This window comes from Marmota flaviventris, chromosome 6 (genome assembly GCF_047511675.1).
Source record: "Marmota flaviventris isolate mMarFla1 chromosome 6, mMarFla1.hap1, whole genome shotgun sequence".
In the NCBI taxonomy this organism is placed as follows: domain Eukaryota; kingdom Metazoa; phylum Chordata; class Mammalia; order Rodentia; family Sciuridae; genus Marmota; species Marmota flaviventris.
In genome coordinates this window covers 123707577-123727121 of record NC_092503.1, presented here as the reverse complement: position 1 = coordinate 123727121, position 19545 = coordinate 123707577, and the positions used below count along the sequence as shown (strand labels likewise).

At 40.8% G+C, this 19545-nt stretch overlaps 1 protein-coding gene across 4 annotated transcripts in view; it reads right to left on the bottom strand.

Annotated features, from left to right (window-relative positions):
- Positions 1–2632: 2632 nt before the first annotated feature.
- Positions 2633–19545, bottom strand: part of LOC114082228 (HLA class I histocompatibility antigen, alpha chain G-like) — a 29119-nt gene continuing 12206 nt past the window's right edge. For 2 of the 4 annotated variants that reach the window (XM_071613565.1, XM_071613564.1), the window contains one exon: positions 3635–3898. In XM_071613565.1, the coding sequence (XP_071469666.1) occupies positions 3669–3898 (230 nt within the window). In that variant the 3' untranslated portion in view covers positions 3635–3668. Of the gene's footprint in view, positions 3022–3634; positions 3899–4026; positions 4303–4970; positions 5247–5539; positions 5810–6091; positions 6239–19545 lie in introns of those variants that run through there. The other 2 variants (XM_071613567.1, XM_071613568.1) reach the window with 2 other exon arrangements.

Below are 19545 nucleotides of genomic sequence, written 5' to 3'. Positions count from 1 at the left end.
AATTTGATCCTCAGCACCATATAAAAATTAAATAAGGGTATTGTGTCCACCTACAACTAAAGAATAAATTTTTTTAAAGAAAGAACTAATAAAATCATTCCCAGTACCTAGGCAAATAAAAAGTTCTTCAGATTGCTTGATGAGAAGATATTGCTACATTTAATTCCAGTTTTCCTGGTTTCTGGGTGGACTAGAAATCTACATCCCATTGAAACCACAACATTATTGCTCAGGCAAAAACAGATTCTGCTTCGATGTCACCTGTCCATAGTTTACAAAGGGTCTAACAGCTGGAAGGTAACTGACTTTTTTTCAATGAAATCTCCCAAAGCAACACCAAAACTAAAGTTTCAGTGGTTGAGTGCATGGCTCCAGGGCAGAAACATCACGAGGAAGGACATGGCAGAGGAAAACTTCTCCCCTCATGGCATCCAGAAAGCAGAGAGTGAGGAGCCAGGGCCAAAATGTAATCCCCAAGGACACACCACCACTGGCCTACTTTCTCTAGTCAAGCACTACCCAGTGATTCACTCAAATTATTAATTCATCCAATGGATTTATCCACTGTTGAGATTATGTAATAATTTAATCATTTCACTTCTGAACATTCCTATATTGGATATCACGTTTCCAGTACATGAGTTTCTCAGGGGACATTTCAGATCCAAACCATAACCGTGAAATTGTCTTTTCTTTTCTTTATCATTCATTTCTAGTAGTTAGAACATTGGAAACTGTGCTTGTAGTAGTCAGGGTTCTACAGAGAATCAGAACTAACAGGATATGTATCTACATGTATTTCTGTCTATCTGTTGAAAGAGATCCCTTAAGAAATTGTCATATGCAATTTTGGAGGCAATGACTTGAAAATATTCAAGGTAGACTAGCAGGATGGAAGCTCAGGAAGAGCTGATGTTACACTTCAGTCCAAAAACAATGATGAGAAAATACATCTTCTTTGGGGGAGCCAATCTTTTTCTTAAGGTCTTCTATTGATTAAGTGAAGCCCAACCACATTTTGAAAGGTGTCCTGCTTTACTCAAGACTACTGATTTAATGTGGATTTCATCTCAAAATGCCTTTACAACATCGAGATATGTTTGACAAATAACTGAGTATAGTGGCCCTAACCAATTTGACAAATAAAATTAACTATCACCAGTTCCCCCGTCATCAATTTGGCACACAGAAGAATCTCCCTAAATCACAATGTACATCTAAATAAAGAGAATAACAAATTATACTTCCACCTAATATGGTAAGACTCTCTGCTTACAACTGAACTACACCCATGCTGTCCTCTCCTCCTCCCCTTGATAGACACACCAAAATTCAAAACACTAAGATATACACTTAACAATGCTTAATACTTTGATAAACAGTCAAAATTATTTAAGTTATATATAAAAGGGTGAGATTCAAGAAAATAAGTATATGTGATTAATAAATACATACCACAAACATATTCATAATAAAATAAAGAAGATATGCAAATGAAAATTACAGTCCTCTCCTCTAAAAATGGTCATGTGTTGCTGCTGGTACTCATAACTATCTTCTTCCACCTCCCATTCCGTATTCCCTTCAATTCACCAAGTAGTTCAGCTGCCTGTGGCATTTCTCCTGCTGTGGTGATGCCAACCTTCATTCCTGAAGGGTCCTGGCCACGCTTAGTTCTGCCTGGGTTGGGCTGATGTAGTTTCCCATGGAAATTAATCACAGGGGATGTAACACTAAGAGGCACCCTAAGGGAATCCTATATTCCAGACATTCTCTTCCTTCCCTCCCTGGGGAGCAGCTGTCCCATGTCCCCCTGGCTGCCAGGATCCATCACTCAGACCCACCAGCTAACTCCACTCTTGGGCTCTTGACTCAAAGCAAGAAGAGCCCAACATGGCCAGTGACAGTTGTCCTTTCCAATTCAGTGAACTCATTGTTGTCTCTTGATGGAAGCATTTCTTCTGTGAAACTAAGATCTCCAGGCCAGCAGGGCATAAGGTCATGGGGACAGGAAGCACATACATTGCTAGTGGGTCACTGGGGGCCATAGTAAGAGTTGCCACACCCATTCCCATTTCTTGATTCCTGGACCCATGAATCCTGGCTGTGGGGGAAACAGTGCCACATGTCAGACACTAGTTCAGAGCACGTGCAGCCTCCTGAGGAACCTGGCCCCAGCCTGCAAGGTGTCTCCATGTAGCTGCCACTGTCATGAAGTCTTCAAAAGGCTACGGCACCCCTCATCAAGCCAGCTACCTCAGGAGGAGGGAGAACAAACATATATATAATCCTCCATAGAAACTAAGGGACAGGAAATAGAAAGGATGAAGGGGGACAGCCTGATCTGGCCACAGGAAGCCATTGATGCCTAGGGTCTGGCTGACAGCAAAAGGCTCTGGTGATGTCTGTGTCCCAGTGATCACAAGTCCTGGTGGGACAAGGTTCTCCCGAGTGACAAGGACAAGGGAATACAGAAGATGACCAAGCTAAAGAGGGACCACATGAAAGCCCAGCATGGCCTGAGCACTAACTGGACACAGCCCTGTCCACACTGGGCTCCTCACAGCCTTCTTCTGTCTTTAGCTGTCGCTGACTCAGGACAATGAAAACAGGTTCTAGAAGGTTCTCAGTGTTTCCATTTATTTTCTCTCTCTAATTTGGAATTTTCTCTGTTTATTAACCAATCTATCCATTGGATCAAGATTTTGAAAAATATTTATATTCTGATTCTTATATTCAGGATGGAAGTAAGAAGTTGTGGCTCAGTGCACAGTGATGTTGAGAGAAGGAAGGAGTCATCCCAGCCTGAACTCTGCTAGAATAGAGAAAAGGTGAAAGGTGAGTGGGCAAGGGACAGTGCAGGACATGGGTCCTATGCACTGGTCTCACTTCTGCACATTATGCCAATAAGAATGTGGATGGCTTAATAATCCATGACAGAAAGGGAATCCAGGGTTCTTCTAGTCACAAAGGCTTGAAAAATCTTGTGTTGCTCAGTCCCACACAAGGCAGCTGTCTCTGCTACGGAACAAAAGTGTGATGAACAGAATCAGGGCAGTTGCTTTAAGTGGCAACATTCTGAAGAACCCAGCACTCACCCAAGATCCAAGAGAATTCCCACAACCTTCTCCATTCCCCTCTATCACACCTTCTACCATTTGAAGCCCTCCAGAGTCTCAACTTTATGGAGCTACAGAATATTGGAGTGCCAGGCACTGACGTTGACTGGGTCAGAAAAACAATAAGACAGAGTCAAAATCCAAAAGATATGTGAAGAATGAATAAATTATGGGGCAGATGAGGGACCCCCCCCCCTTGTTCTCCCATCTACACTACTCCAAGGGTCTCAGGGACAACACCCTCTGAACAGTTATGGAATAGCTCTCTTCTTTTCTACCTATGAGAAGAAAACAGGGAGGAGGCAGAGCTATGAGGGCTTGAGGATTCTCCTAGGCCTGGATCCCAGGGAAGAATCCTGAACTGTAACTGGAAACCTTAGAAAGGATCAAGAGGCATGAGGATAGGAGATGCCCAGGCACTTAACCAACCACTCTCCTGGAGGTCTGTATCCAGCAGGGACCTACCCCTTTGCCCTCTGAATGCTGGGATCAGGTCCCCACCATGACAATCATAATGGTGATCATTTTGTCCTTTATTTTCCTTGTGCTTTACAATAGAGTGAGTGTCAGCAAGTGTGTATGGATGATGCTTCCCATTAATGAGGCAGAGCTCACTTCTACCAGGGGCCTAGACCAGGTACACCCAGAACCCTTGACTTCCCTACCTGCATTCCGCCACCACCTCATAACAGCCACCGCAGCTCCAGTGACCACAAATACAAAAAGAACCAGGCCAGCAACAATTCCCATGACAGGGATGATGGACACAGCAGGTGACTCTGGGAAGGGAAGGGAAGGTAGGTGAGGGACCCTGACCCCTGGCTCTCAGCCCTGACCCTACTGAGGGTTTTCAGAAGGGCTCCTGCTTTTCCTGCCAACAGGCTCTGTGCCCTCAACCCCTCCTTACCCCATCTCAGGGTGAGAGGTTCAGGCAGCCCCTCATGTTGCACATGGCATGTGTATCTCTGCTCTTCCCCAGCAGGCACCACCACAGCTGCCCACTTCTGGAAGGTTCCATCCCCTGCAGGCCTGGTCTCCACAAGCTCCATGTTCTGAATCTGGTCCTCCCCATCCCTCTGCCAAGTCAGGGTGATCTCCTTAGGGTAGAAGCCCAAGGCCCAGCACCTCAGGGTGACATCTCCTTCAGGGCTGAAGTGACGGGTCACATGTGTCTTTGGAGACTCTGAAGGGAAGAATTAGAAAAATAAGACATTTTGGGGCTGGGGCTGTAGCTCACTGGTAGAGTGCTTGCCTAGCACATGTGATGCACTGGGTTCGATCCTCAGCACCACATAAAAATAAATACATAAAATAAAGGTATTGTATCCATCTACAACTAAAAATATTTTTTAATAAGACATTTTACATTACCTCCCATGGCCACTGAACCAGTGCTCATGTGACCATACTAAGTCAGACAGGACAATGGAAGTGAGGAAGGAAAGCAAAACCCAAGCACCAGCCTGGACTCAAGCTTCTGAGATAATCTCTGTTTCCTTGGAAAGTTGTAGAATCAGACTAACAAGGGAAAGATGCCCCAGGTCTCTAAGAGGAACTTCAGGTTCTGACCTGAATGGAGGCCCAGAGACTCACAAAACCTGCAGTCAAACCTCAAACAATTTGAATGTGGAGCTGAGAACAAGGCCTGAGAAAGTCATCTTGTGGTACCCAAGGCTGCTGTCAGGGTCAAAGCAATGTGCTCTTAAGTTTGTTCAGAGATCTTCTCCCCCGCCCCATTCCAAGACAGACTTGATGCCTTAATTGTCTTGAGAGGAGGGAAGGCCCTCTGGTATTCTGTTAGCAATTTCATTTTTGTCCAAACTATGTCGGGCCCCCCTCATCCCCTGGTACCTGTGTGCAGCAACTTGTCCTTCCCTTTCTCCAGGAATCTGCGGAGCCACTCCAGGCACTCCTCCTGCAGGTAGGCCCTGTAGTGCTCTGCATCTCCTGAATCCTCCCATTTGCGCTGGGTGATCTGAGCAGCCTTGTTCCATGAGGTCCAAGAGCGCAGGTCCTCATTCAGGGAGATGTAATCCGCACCATCATAGGCAAACTCTTCATGTCCATGAAGAAGGCTTCCATTTGGCCCAAGGTCACAGCCAGAAATCCACTGGAAGGTGTGAGAGCCTGGCCCCGCCCCGGAAGTCAGATTAGCTTTACTCCAGCTTTTAGCTCTGGTGCTTAACTCTGCCAGCGCAACCAGGAGCCAGGGGGACAGGGTGGATGGGTCTAAGGCTTTTTCTGCCTAAATGGAAAATGAAACCCCAGGGAATACCCGCGGGGTCTGAGTCAAGAGGCCAAGTGGTGTCCGGGTGGTCTGGAAATGAGACACAGTCTCTGAGACTGCGGTGGACCTTAGCTCCTACAAAAGAGGTGGGTGGGGGCATTTGTCCCCTACCACCCGGTCCGGGGTCACTCACCGTCCTCGCTCTGGTTGAGGTAGCGGAGGGTGGAGCGCAGGTTCCAGCGCAATTTCTGCTGGTGGGCCTCTGCGATCTTGGTTTGCGCTTCCCAAAATGCTGGTGTCTCATACTTCATCCACTGCGCGCGCGGCTCCACCCTCGGATTCAGGGCGTCACTGTGGAAGCTCAGGAACAGCGTGTCGTCCACATAGCCCACCGAGGTGTAAAAAGACTCTTCGTGGCCAGGTCGGGAAACGGCAGTGTGGAAATAACGCAGGGAGTGGGACCCTGAGGACAGAGAGCAGCTAAGACCCAGTGCGAGCTCCTCCAGACCGGGGTCCCTGGTTGATCGGCCCGTGATGGGAAGAGGGGACGCGGGGACTCGTGAGACCAAAAGGGGGCAGAAGGACCGATGGTCGGTAATTTAGGTCAGGACAGGACGAACCCGAGATGGAGGAAAAGTTCAGGCTTCACAAGGTAGAAACGCCGCTTCCCTGAATCTGCGACCCCGCTGGGCGGTCCCCTAGATCCTACCCACAGAGGCTGTTTCCCGTGGGACCCCGTACTCACTCGCCCAGATTTGAGTCAGGGTTAGAGGCCCCCAAAGCAGCAAGAACAGGGTTCTGAACTCCATGACTCACACCCCATAGACGGGAAAATCCGAGTTCCTGCGGGTGTATGCAGCTTTTGTTACCAGGAATCGCGGCGAGGACTCTGATTGGCTTCTCAAGGAACCACTGGTGTGACAGGGAGAACTGTGGGCGCGTCAGGAGTCACCAGGCAGAAAAACCTGACTCAGGTTGAGAGATGAGCAAGTGAAGTTCCTGGGAGGTGGGGAATCCCCAGAATTTGGCTTCCTCCCCACACCAGCTATAGCTAGGTATTTGTTAAAAATCTATAAAACATACCGAAATCTGAGAATTCTACACCTTTAAAATTCTTTGCTGGGCTTCACATCCTCACCTCCTGTTTCTACAGCCCTGCTTTCCAGACTCTCTCATTCCTCAGGCCCTGGTCTCCCCTCAGTCTCCACCAACCCTTCACTCTTGAATTAGGGCACTAAAACTGTGCCCTCACTCACCTTCCATGACTACTCTCCCACCTCTGTGAGCCATCCTGCAAATGTGAGTCAGGTTGTGCCATTTCTTCATTTAAAATGCTCCAGTGGCTCCATCTCATTCTGGACAAACCTCTAAAATGTAAGGCCCACACATAGGCTTAGGGCTGTTTTAATTACAGTTGTATCCCCAGAATATAGAGCCATGCCTGGTTCATAGTGGACACTAAGATAATAGATGTTCAATGAAAGAATGACAAATCGGATTGTATTAAAGTTTAATAGCATCAATGAAATAATAAAATAAAAAACAGAAAACCAAACATTAGGAAAGATATCCTGCTCACTGAAGCTTATCTTTTTTTTTTTTTTTTTTTAGAGAGAGAGAGAGAAGAGAGAGAAGAGAGAGAGAGAGAGAGAGAGGGAATTGTTTAATATTCATTTTTCGGTGGACACAACATCTTTATTTTATTTTACTTTTTTATGTGGTGCTGAGGATCGAACAAAGCACCCCGCGCATGCCAGGCGAGCATGTTACCGCTTGAGCAACATCCCCAACCCAAGAAGCCTATCTTTGATAGATTAACTGCACACTAAAGTTAGCTAGGGATGCACAAAACTCCCTCATCAAACAATCCCTCATCTCAAATTATGGGGGGAAAAAAATCACACCTGGAAGAGTAGTTGCCCGAAACACTGACCACAAATATCAGATACAAGTCATTTCAGCTAACGTTTATATTTTCCTTAGATCCACTGGACTGCAACTGTTAACAAAATAAAAGAGATTACATGTGAAAGAGATAAGATATATGGAGCCCACATTCCAGAAGAGGCTATTTTTCAAAACATTGAAAAATTGAAGCACCTATCTGTCTGGGTCCTACATGTCCTCCCTTCAAAAATCATATAAAAGACTCTCTCTTAGGGAAAGTAGAAGGCAAAAGCCAACCATCTTCTAACAATGCCAGCTTGTTCCTAATAACGCTCTTTCTTTCACTATCATTCTGCCTCTTGAATCATGGACTCCATGAGGTGGCAGTGAACTAAACCATCTTGTATAGTTACAAGCGGAGGTTGTTATCACTAGGGTCAATCCCTGGTATCAAAAATAAATTAATTAAAAAATGAAAAACAAATGTATCTCAAATTCTCAGCAATAATCATCAAAAAGCTTCAGCATTGGGCTGGGGATGTGGCTCAAGCGGTAGTGCACTCGCCTGGCATGCCTGCGGCCCGGGTTCGATCCTCAGCACCACACACAAAGATGTTGTGTCTGCCGAAAACGAGAAAAAAAAAAATTTAAAAATTCTCTCTCTCTCTCTCTTTCTCTCTCTAAATAAATAAATAAAATAAAATAAAATAAAAGCTTCAACATCAAGAACCAAAAAATGAAAATATATTATTTAAACATCATATTTCAGTGAGCATATTCAAATTTTTCCTCAAAGTTCTAAGCATTGGGTGCATTCAAAGTGCCCTTTAACAGTGCTAACTAGTTACCTGTGAACATATATATTACACTAAGATGCATAATAGTATTTTCTTGAAACTGATTAACATAAATTTTAAAAGGCAATTAAGTTTTCAGCCCCAGGATACCAGATTCAAAGAATATCCTTCTTAGCAAAGATGTTACTTCATGCAAGGAGTGTACATGACAGTTCACAAGTTCATTTTAGTGTAGTGTTTTGTGCTTATTAATTGCACAGTGAAGCCTTGGTATTGGTTTCCTGTTTCCGTCTAACAAATTACCACAGAGTAGCTTCAAATTTTACTTGCTCACAAATAAAAGCAAATTTTTATTTGCTTACAAATAAAAGCAAATTTTATTTGCTCAAAATTTATTTGCTCACAGTTCACAAGGTGAAAAGTCCAAGCGTGTTCAGGATTTCATCAGGCTGTGATGGGGTCCTCCACTGAGCTCATAGCTGTTGGCAGCTGTTGGCAGAATTCTGTTACTTGCACTTTTAGAGATCAGTGCTCCATTTCCTGCCCCAGCTGCTGTGGTACCCAGCATTCCTTGCTATATGGCCACTCCATTCTCAAACCCTCCCTTCTCATTGGGAAGCCTCCCTCACTCTGAATCCCTCTGCTCTTGGAATCTCCTTGCTCTACACAAAGCCAGTCCAGTGAAGGGCTGCTCTGATTAGGGCAGGATCACCAGGTTACTCAATCTGACTTTAATTTAACTAATTTCAAACTTAAGTATGTCTGTAAAATCCCTTCTCAGTACTACCTAGATGCCTGTTTGAATAACTGGGAAATACTGAATAAGCCTAAAAGTGCACATAATCCCCAACCCCAATAAAGACTCAATTCTCCCAAGTTTCTGCTCTTGCCTGCTCTAGCTCTTAAAGATCACTGGCCACAGAAGTCTTTTATAGATTAACCATACTCTAAAGTTAGCTAGAGATGCACAAATCTCCCTTACCAAATACTTCCTAGTCCCAAGTTGTGAGAGAAATTCAAAAGTGGAAGAGTACTTGCCAGAAATAGTGATCACAACAAAAATCAGATACAAGTCATTTCAATATTTTCCTTTGCTCCCTTTAGGTCCTTTAGATCCACTGGACTGCAACTCTCATCAACCTACATGAAAGAGGTAAGATATATACAGCCCACATTCCAGAAGAGGCTATTTTTCAAAACACTGAAAAACTGAGGCACCTCTCTATCTGGGTCCTGCACATCTTCCCTTGAAAAGTCATATAAAAGATTCTTAAGGAAAAGGGTAAGATGATCATTGAAGGCAAAAAGCCAGCTTGTTCCTAGTAACACCCTTTGTTTCTCTGTCACTCTGCCTCTTGGATCATTGACTCCATAAGGTGGCAGTGAACTAAACCTCCTTGTGCACTTACTAGAAGAGGTTGTTATCATAGGGCATCTTAGATTCTGCCTAGCATGGCCTGGGGCTTCATTTTGTGTTTAACTGGATCACAGTCAGAAATCAAAATTCAAATAAGTAGAATGTTCTGAATGTTAATAAAATATTTTGTTTCTACTTAGTCATGGAATTTCTCCTTCCCTCTTAAAACTAAATGACAATGGGTATAATATCTCAAGCTAATTTAGGACAAATTCAAGTGCAATAGAAATGTAAATCCTAATTAAAGTACATTATGAAGATGATGGAATATGATGTCCCCCTTTTTGTGCCCCCAACAACAATAGTTTGGCAGCCAACTACAGACAAAAGCCTTTGCAGGAGCTGTGGGATCCAGAGGGTATTATAACACTCTGGTGAGAGAGACCATTTGAGAGAGTAGACCCATGCCATGGTGAGACTGGCTGATCGTAGTCCCAGCTAGAGACTCAGAAAGTGTCCCATCCTCTCTGCACTACATAAAATCTCATTTGGCCTTAGTCTTGCACCAGCACCATCCACCAAGAGATTTTGTAAAAATAAGAAGTTTCTGCACAGCAAATGTAACAATCAACAGAGTGAACAGACAGCAAAAATGATGGGGGGAAAATGCAAACTATTCACTTAACAAGGGATTAATATCCAGAATATATAAGGAACTCAAAAATCTCAGCAGTAACACCAAAAAAAATCCAGTTTAAAAATGGGCAAATGAATTTAGTAGACATTCTCAAAATAAGAAATTAAAATCATATTTTAGCCAGAAATCATATTTTAAAATGCCAAACATCACAGACCACCAGGAGAATGCAAATGAAAATTACAATGAGATCTCTTCTCAATGCATTCTGAATGCCTCTTGTCAAAAAAACAAAGCATAATACATCTGTCAAGGAGGCAAAGAGACTTTCCTATGCTGCTGGTGAGAACATAAATTTGTATAGCCATTGTAAAGAACAGTAAATACTGAGTTTCCTCAAAAAGCTAAAAAGATGGGGCTTGGGTTGTGGCTCAGTGGTAGAGCACTGGCCTGCCACATGTGAGGCCCTGGGTTCTATTCTCAGCACCACATATAAAATAAAATAAATAAAGGTCCATTAACAACTGAAAAAATAAAAATGAAATTTAAAATTTTTTTTTGTATTTGCAGATGGACAGAATGCCTTTTTTGGTTTTGTTTTAATATTTATTTTTTAGTTGTCATTGGACACAATACCTTTATTTCATTTATTTATATTTATGTGGTGCTGAGAATCAAACCCAGGGCCTTGCATGTGCTAAGCAAGTGCCCCTTTGTTTTATCTTTATATGGTGCTAAGGATCAAACCCAGTGCCTCACACATGCTAGGCAAGTGCTCTGTCACTGAGCTACAGCCTCAGCCCAATAAAAATAATTTTTTCAATAAAAATAATTTTTAAAAAAACTGAAAAGAGGGGCTGGGGATGTGGCTCAAGCGGTAGCACGCTTGCCAAGCATGCTCGGGGCACTGGGTTCCATCCTCAGCACCACATAAAAATAAAATAAAGATGTTGTGTCCACAGAAAACTAAAAAATAAATATTAAAAAATTCAAAAAAACTGAAAAGAAGTCTATTGTATTATCTATCTATGCCACTTTGAGGTGTATATCCAAAGGAAATGAAATCAGCATATCAAAAAAATACTTGCATTCCCATGGTTTATTGCAACACTACTCACATTAGCCAAGATATGGATCTACCAAAATGCAGAAGATGAATGGATAAAGTAAATGTGGTACATGTTGAAATATTTTTCAGTCACAAAACTAGAATGAAATCCTGATATTTGTGACAACATAAATGCAACTGGTGAGATTATGTTAAGTGAAATAAGCCAGGCACAGGTAGGCAGATAGCATCTGTTTTCTCCCATCTGTTGAAGGTTAAAAAGTTGATCTCAAAGTAGAATAGTGGTTATTAAAGACTAGGAAAGGTAAAGAGGTTGCCAGAATAGGGGGAGTTTGGATAACAGGCACCAGAATACAATGACATTGGTGGAATAAGTTCTAGTTTCCTACAGCACAATAAGGTGATTATAGTTTACAACACCAATTATATATTTTATGAAAGGCTAAAACAGAGGAGCTCAAAGTCTCGAATCATAAAGAAATGGTAAGGAGATGGAAATGCTAGTGGCCATGATTTGAACTGGATATATATATATATACATATACTGAAATATTAAACTTCAACCAATAAATTTGTAAAAGTTTTACCTGTTAATGGAAAAAAAATAAAATTAAAAAAATTAACAAGCAAACAGTGATGAAGGATCAGAAGAAAAGGGGCTAACCCTGTCTCCGTTTATGGATGATATGATTGCGCCCTGAAATTCACAAAACAAATGTTGGGAAGCTACTTCATGTAATAGGAGCATTAGCAGATTAGTAGCATATAAATTACTCAACAGTAAACACTTGTCTTTATTCATATAAACAGTAGCAAGTTAAGTGTGTGTGTGTGTGTGTGTGTGTGTGTGTGTCAAACCAAGAGTCTCACACATGCTAGGCCAGCACTGTACCACTGACTACATCCCCAGCCCACAAGTTAAAATTTTTGGAAAGATGACTTCATTTACAATAGGAACCATAAAAAGATTTTTCAAATGAAATAAATAAGAAGTATGCAAATACAATTACAACTAAATGAGAAGTATGCAAATCCTATATAAGGAAAATTTCAAAACACATATTTTACAAATTACAATATTAAAAAACTATATCTGAACAAGTGGAGGGATATTCTTGGATAAGAAAATAAATACAAAGCTGTAATAGACTGCATTTACAAATGCAACACACCCTGATAAAATGTCAACAAGTTCTCATCTCTCAAGCTGGTCATATTCATTATAAAATTCACTTGAGAAAATAAATGCCTGAGAATAACCTGGAAAACCTTGAAAATGAAGAACAAAGAGATAATGGGTAGGTAACTAGCCATACTAAAAAATTAAAGATTTTTTTTTCCTTTTTTTGGTACTGGGGATTGAACCCAGGGATGCTACCACTGAGCTACATCCCAAGCCCTTTTTGTTTTTTATTTTGAGACAGGGTTTCACTAAATTGCCTACAGCCTGGCTAAATTACTAAGCCTGGCCTGGAACTTTGATCCTGCCTCAGGCTCTGGAGTCACTGAGATTACAAATGTGCACCACCACACCCAGTCAAGTCACCATTTCTCTTAACATTGTATTGTGGACCCAAAAGCAGCAACATGAACCAACAAATGGAGATTACATGAGAAGTATTCACAGACATCATGATTGTATGTGCAGAAAAATCTAACAAATTCTATGAATACACTACTAAAAATAACAAGTGTTGATGCAAACAAAAAGTAATATTTCCACGTTATAAACAAAGAGGAAGAGCATTGACATTCTTTCAACAATATTATCTACAATACTAGAAAGAAACATAAAAGTGTAGAAATAATTTATAAAAAAGATACATAGAATCTCTAAATTCAAAATTATAGGAATAATATTGCTATCAATTAAATGATATTATTCCATATTTGTGGATTAGAAGACTCATTACTTCTAAACTGCCATTTTTCCACAAAATTATTTACAAAATTTTGCAATTCCAATGAAAATCTCAGCCTATGCTATTGGGAGATTGACATGCCCTTTATAAAATGTACTTGGGAAATCTTAAAGACCAGCTACCATGGAAAGGAACAAAATTGGAGGACCTGAACTACCAGATAGCAAGTGTTACTCTAAAGCTACAGTAATTATAAGAGTGCAATATTGTTTTCAAGGATTGACAAATAGGTTAATAAAAGTAAATTCTATTATTTGCTTTTAAGAGTATTACAGTTTCAGTGCTTACAGTAGAGTCTTCAATCCATTTTGAGTTAATATTTGTATATGCTGTAGAGTTTCAACTTTTTTATTTTTTGCTTTTGTTTTTGGTTTTTGTTGTTGTTGTTGCTGTTGTTTTGTTGTTCTGTTTTGTAGTGCTAGGTATTGAATCCAGGGGTGAGCTCTACCAGTGAACTTCATTCCCAGCCCTTTTTAATTTTGATTCAGGGACAGAGTCTCACTAAATTGCTGAGGCTGGCCTCAAACCTGCAATCCTTCTGCATCAGCCTCCTGAACAGCTGGGATTATAGGTATGCAACACCACACTCAGCTCAACCTTATTCTTTAGGGGATATCCAGTTCTCCCAATACCATTTGCTGAAGAGTTTATACTTTCCCTCACTGAATGGTCTTGACACCTTGACTAATGTTATTTTTTTATTGACTTTTTGAAAAATAAGTGACAGCAGAATGCATTACATGCCCATGAAAAACTGTCTAGTGTCTTTTTAGTTTAGTCCAAATGACTCACTTTAGAATTTCTTGTAAGTTAGGTGAATTAACAATAAATTCTATCCATTTTTAATGATGGAGAATGTCTTAATTTCTCTTTTACTTATTTTAATTTTCTCATTATGATAAAATAAACATAACACAAAATTTATCATCTTAACAAGTATGTAAACACAAAGCTCAGTAATGTTAAGTTCATTCATACTGTTGTGCAACAAACCTCCAGATGTCTTTTCATCTTGTAAATCTAAAAATGTGTATTTTCATTTTTGAAGGATAATTTATTGGGTAATAGAATTTGTGGGTGACAGCTTTATTATTCAGCACTTCCGTCATCCCGTTTCCTTTTTCTTCTGTGGTTGCTGATGAAAAACTGGCTATTAATCTTCATGAGGACTCCTTGTATGGGATGAACTTTTTCTCACTTGCTGCTTACAATGTTTTCTCTGTCTTTCAACAGATTGATGGTCTTGTCTCTTAGTGAGGATCTCTTGGAATTTATCATCTTTGGAGTCCATTGAGTTTCTTGAGTAAGTAGCTTAATGTCTCTTATCAAATTGGTGGCTTTTAACCTGTTATTACTTTAAATACTCTTACTGCCTCTTCTCATCTCTCCTCTCCTTTGGAATTGCCTGTTAAACATGTGTTAGTGCACTTGATGGTGTCCAGAGCTTTCATAGGTCCTACCCATTTGCCTCCATTCCTTTTCCTTTCTGCTCCTCAATCTGGATGATTTTCATTGACCTACTGTCAATTTGATGATTCTTCATGCCTACAAACTTGGCATATATTGGTTGAATTGGTGGTATCGTGTAAGTTCCTGAGACTCCATTAAATTTCCTTTATAATTTTTTTCTGTTTTGACATTCAAACTTGATAATTTCAAATGAATCACCTATGGGTTTGCTGATTCTTTCTTCTGCCTGTTCATGTTTGCTGTTGAACCTCTCAAGTGAATCTTATATTTCAGATACTATACATTTCTACTCCATTAACTGCTGTCTAGTTTCTTATTATCATTTCCATCTCTTCATCCATAATTCTACTTAGAAGTTTGTTGTTTTAGTCTGTTTTGAACTGCTATAACAGAATAAATACCACACACTGAATTATTTTTTATTTTAGATTGAATAATTTATAATAACCATAAATTATTGACTCTCAGTTCTGGGGATGGCAAAGTCTAATATCAAGGCACTGTCAAGTTTTGTGATTTTTGATCCAAGATAGCACCTTGAACAGTGTCCTGTGACTGGGAGCCATGCTTCATCCTCACATGGCAGGAAGAAGAAGGGCAGGAGAGAAAGGACCTCCCCTTCAGCCTCAAACCCCATCTACAAGGTCCCTAATACCATCCATGAGCGTTCTACCCTCATGCATCACCTCTTTTTCTTGTTGGTTCCTTTGGGTTTCTGTTTGTTTGTTTGGGTTCACACAGTTTATTCAGAAGTTTAAAAATTAAAATGTGGGCATTTCCCCCTAAAACAAACCACCCCCTATGACTCCCAGAACACAGATGCTACACCCTAGCAAAACACATGTGAGTCAGCATCTCAACTGTTTTTTTAATATTTATTAGATGTAGTTGGACACAGTATATTTTATTTATCTATGTGGTGCTGAGGATTGAGCCCAGGGCCCCCGCATGTGCTAGGCGAGCGCTCTACCACTGAGCCACAGTCCCAGCCCCCCTCAACTGTTTGACAATACATAGAAACTACAAAGTTACACAAAATAATTTCATTTACATCCTTTCACTAACAGGCTATGAATGAAAGATTAAGGGATAAACATGCTACCTTCATCCAGATCAAGACTTCTCTAACATTCTTTTTTTTTTCATCAACTAAGATGTTAAAATCCAAGCAGTTTCACTTATGACTGTACCTCTAATCTCATACTCTTCTCTTCTGAATGTCTAAGCTGGGGCAGAGTTCCCTTTCAAAGCTGACCTTCTCAACCTTGAGACTGAAGAAAGCAGTCTCCCAGCTGGAGCATGGCCATGATGCTTTACAACAGGCCAAGTCACCACGCAGGTGCAAATGATGCTTCAACAGTTATCAAAATTTAAAACCAGCTGGGCACAGTGAAGCACACCTGTAATCCCAGGGGCTAAGGACGCTGTGGAAGGAGGATCTCGAGTTCAAAGCCAGCCTCAGCAAAAGCAAGACACTAAGCAACTCAGTGAGACATATCTCTAAATAAAAATACAAAATAGGGCTGAGGATGTGGCTCAGTGGTTAACTGCCCTGAGTTCAAACCCCAGTGCCAAAAAACAAAAAACAAAAAAAAACCTTAAAACCAAAATGAGCAATGCATTAATATGGAACTTCCACATTTTTGGATGCAGCAAAAGTCCTCTGAAGGTGGCAGAACTGTGACAGAAAAGGCACTTTGTGCTAAATTTCAAAGGATCGCTTGTGAGAAAATGCCACAGAAGACCAGTCAGTCTAAGCCACAGATGACCTTTTAGGGTGGGGGAAGTATGCACCAGAAAGGCATCAACAAAGGAAAAATTTGTAATCATGATTCCAAATCATGATTTGGAAAAATGGCTGCTTAAATTTAGGAGAGGGAAACACCAAGAGAGAAGACAAAATGATTGCACCAGGGATCAAGGAGTGAACTTCACAGGGATTTATCAGCCAGCTATGCACTTTCTATTGAGCTGGAATCTTCACCACTTCCAAGGAGGTTCTGCACACTTCGCAAGAGAGGAACCCTAGCCAGCGCTTTCCTTGCTGTGATCCCAGAATACACTGAGTTCCGGCTGGCAGCACTTACAGGTATGGCTAGTTCATAGCAGCATCCGTCTTAGGGATTTCCTGATACAGCCTGAAGACAATGTGAGGGTTTCCACCTGATCCAGAACTCCTTGGCAATGCCCAGTGGCTTTGGGGGCCTTCTAAGAGCAACAACAGATCAAGCTAGCTATTGTTCTCCCATCAACACTCAGAAGATCAGCATGAATCTTTAGATGGATGGGAAAAGGGAGATAAATCAGTGGTCTGAGGGTCTTTATTTTAGTACCATCAAGTGCACCATGAATGGACGCTAAGAAAAGCCTAAAAAGTTCAAGGCTGAAGTATAGGGAGAAACTATCATCGCTGTCCAGTGGGATGGTGGGTCATTTCCCTCAGTCAGAATGTTGGCTGCTGAGACTGTCATTATTGCTTTATTTTCTTGGTACTATAGAACTTTTACTGTAAAGAAAAAAGAAATACTTGGTGGGCAGAGAAGTGTGTCACCATATATCAGGAATGGGCTGATATTTAGGGAATGTACATTAGAATCTCAATAATGTTGAATGATGGCTGCTTTCCCCTTTATTCTGATGAATTTGGGGAAATAGTAATTATTTTTTTAAAAAAATATTTATTTCTTAGTTGTACACAATACAACTTTATTTTGTTTACTTATTTTTATGTGGTGCTGAGGATGGAACCCAGGGCCTCGTGCATGCTAGGCGAGCGCTCTACCACTGAGCCACAACCCCAGCCCCAATAGTAATTATTTTTAAAAACACCTATCCAATTGGCTCATGATACTTCTCAAGAAGCCTTGTAGCCAACGTAGTAAAAATGGCTGTCACTGTTCTTTCAGATTTCAGATGCATTATGGACGAAAATCCACTTACTATCACATTTCAGGAAACTTGACTATGACATATTGATGGCTTTTATAAACTTCATGAAGTTCTTTCAAAAAAGTGTAAGAGGAAAACTCTGATGTTGTACAAAGAACTCTGCTCCACTCAGAATTCCATGACAAGGGTTCTATTTTGCTGCTTCCATTTCACCACCCTCCCCCCTTGCAATCAGGCCCTTTAAAGGCTTGTAGGTATAATTGATGAAGATCCAGTCTTTGTTCTTGTAGTCTGTCTGCAGGTGATTACTTGTGGCCACTGTTAGCATAAGCTGTGGAGACCATACCAACACTAATCAAGTTTGAGGGAGGCAGAGAGGGCAACAAAGACAAGCTCAGGGAGCCATCATATCAATCACACAACCATATTTCTTAGAGAACAACTCTATATACCTCCTCTGATATTAGGAAATTGTACCAGGACTGTGGCACTCAGAGCTGGTGGGAGGGAGGAGGTAAGTAAAAATGCTTTCTTACCAAATTTAGGAGCTTCTTCATGCATTAAGCATTCTCTTAATTGTTGTAAGATTTTTTATTAGTCTCAAAGTTCATAAGTTAATAGCTGCTTTAGTGGATGAATGAGTTGTTGGAGTACTCTACAACACTATTCTTGGTGAAGTCAAGAAATATTAAGTTACTGGATACAGTAGCACACACCTGTAATCTCAGTAGCATGGGAGGTTGAAGCAGGAGGACCTCAAGTTCAAAGCCAGCATCAGCAATTTAACAAGGCCCTAAGCAACTTAGCAACTCAAAACATAAAAAAGAGCTGGGGATGTGGTTCAGTGGTTAAGCACCCCTGGGTTCAATCCCAAGTTACAAAAAAAAAAAAAAAAAGAAAAGAAAACAAGAAAGAAAAGAAAAAAAAAGGCATTCTCTTTTAAAGAGATTTTTAAATAAAAAGAAAATCTTATGTATCTAACCATGTACCTTTCCATCTAGTATGATTTTCTTTTGATCTGAAGGACATTCATTACAGTGCAGTTTGTCTGCTCATTATGAATTCTTTCACCCTGAAATACCTTCATTTGTGAAAGATACTTTTGCTGGGAAAGAATTCTAAATTTACAGCATTTTCCTTTCAGTCCTTCAAACACGTTGCTGATCAGTGTTCTCATTTGCTTTGATTCCAATACAAAAGCTGCTGTCATCTTTATGATTTTTCCCATGAAGTATTTTCTTAGTCCTCTGGTGCTTTTCACTGGTGAACAAATACAGGTTATTTCAGTCCTTAATAAAATTTAGCAAAAAGTCTTTGGGAGAACTGCCTGGTGGGTTTTTTGTTTGTTGGTTGATTTTTCATAAATTCTCAAAAGCAGTTGTTTGTCCCTTACTTAATTGATTCTCATATAAATTTTCTTAGAATATTCTTGTCCTGGGAAATTTGGTAATTATATGTCAACTTGGCTGGGCCATAGTGCCCAGATATTTGTTAAAACCTTATACTGGATGTTTATAAGAGGGTGTTTTATGGATGAGATTAACAATTAATTTAGTTTGAGTAAAGCAGAATGCTCTCCTCATTATTACTGGATTTCATTCAATAGTTCAAACCTTGACTAGAACAGAACACCTGAACAATAGTGTCTGGGGAGCTTCCATATTGCTGATACACGTGCTGTGAGGGTGGTGTACCCCAAATTCATGGGAACAGAGGCTTCTGCACTTGGAACACTTCTAGATCTTATCTGTATACCTCTACCTCTGGCTGCTTGTTTGTGCCCTTTATAAACTATAAACGGCCTTTACCTCGGTTCTGTTAGGTTTTCTATGAAATTATCAACACTTAAGAAAGAGGCTACAGAAACCTCCAACATTGTACCAGGTAAAAGAGAAGTGTAGGTAACCTAGGGTCTCCATGCTTGCTCTGGCATGTTAAATGAGGGAAGCATTGTGGGAAGAGCCCTTGAACTTTTACAATGTGACATTAACATAAGGTAGTCTTAGGATTCAATAGCAGAACTCCCAGTTGCTGGTGGAGAATCACATACTTGGATGGATAGAGGGAAAAAATTCCCTTGCCATCTCACAAAGACAAATTCCAGAACAAAAGATGAGCAAAATAGGAGGATTCACTTCATGTCCTCAGACCTGCTAAAAACAATGCTACCA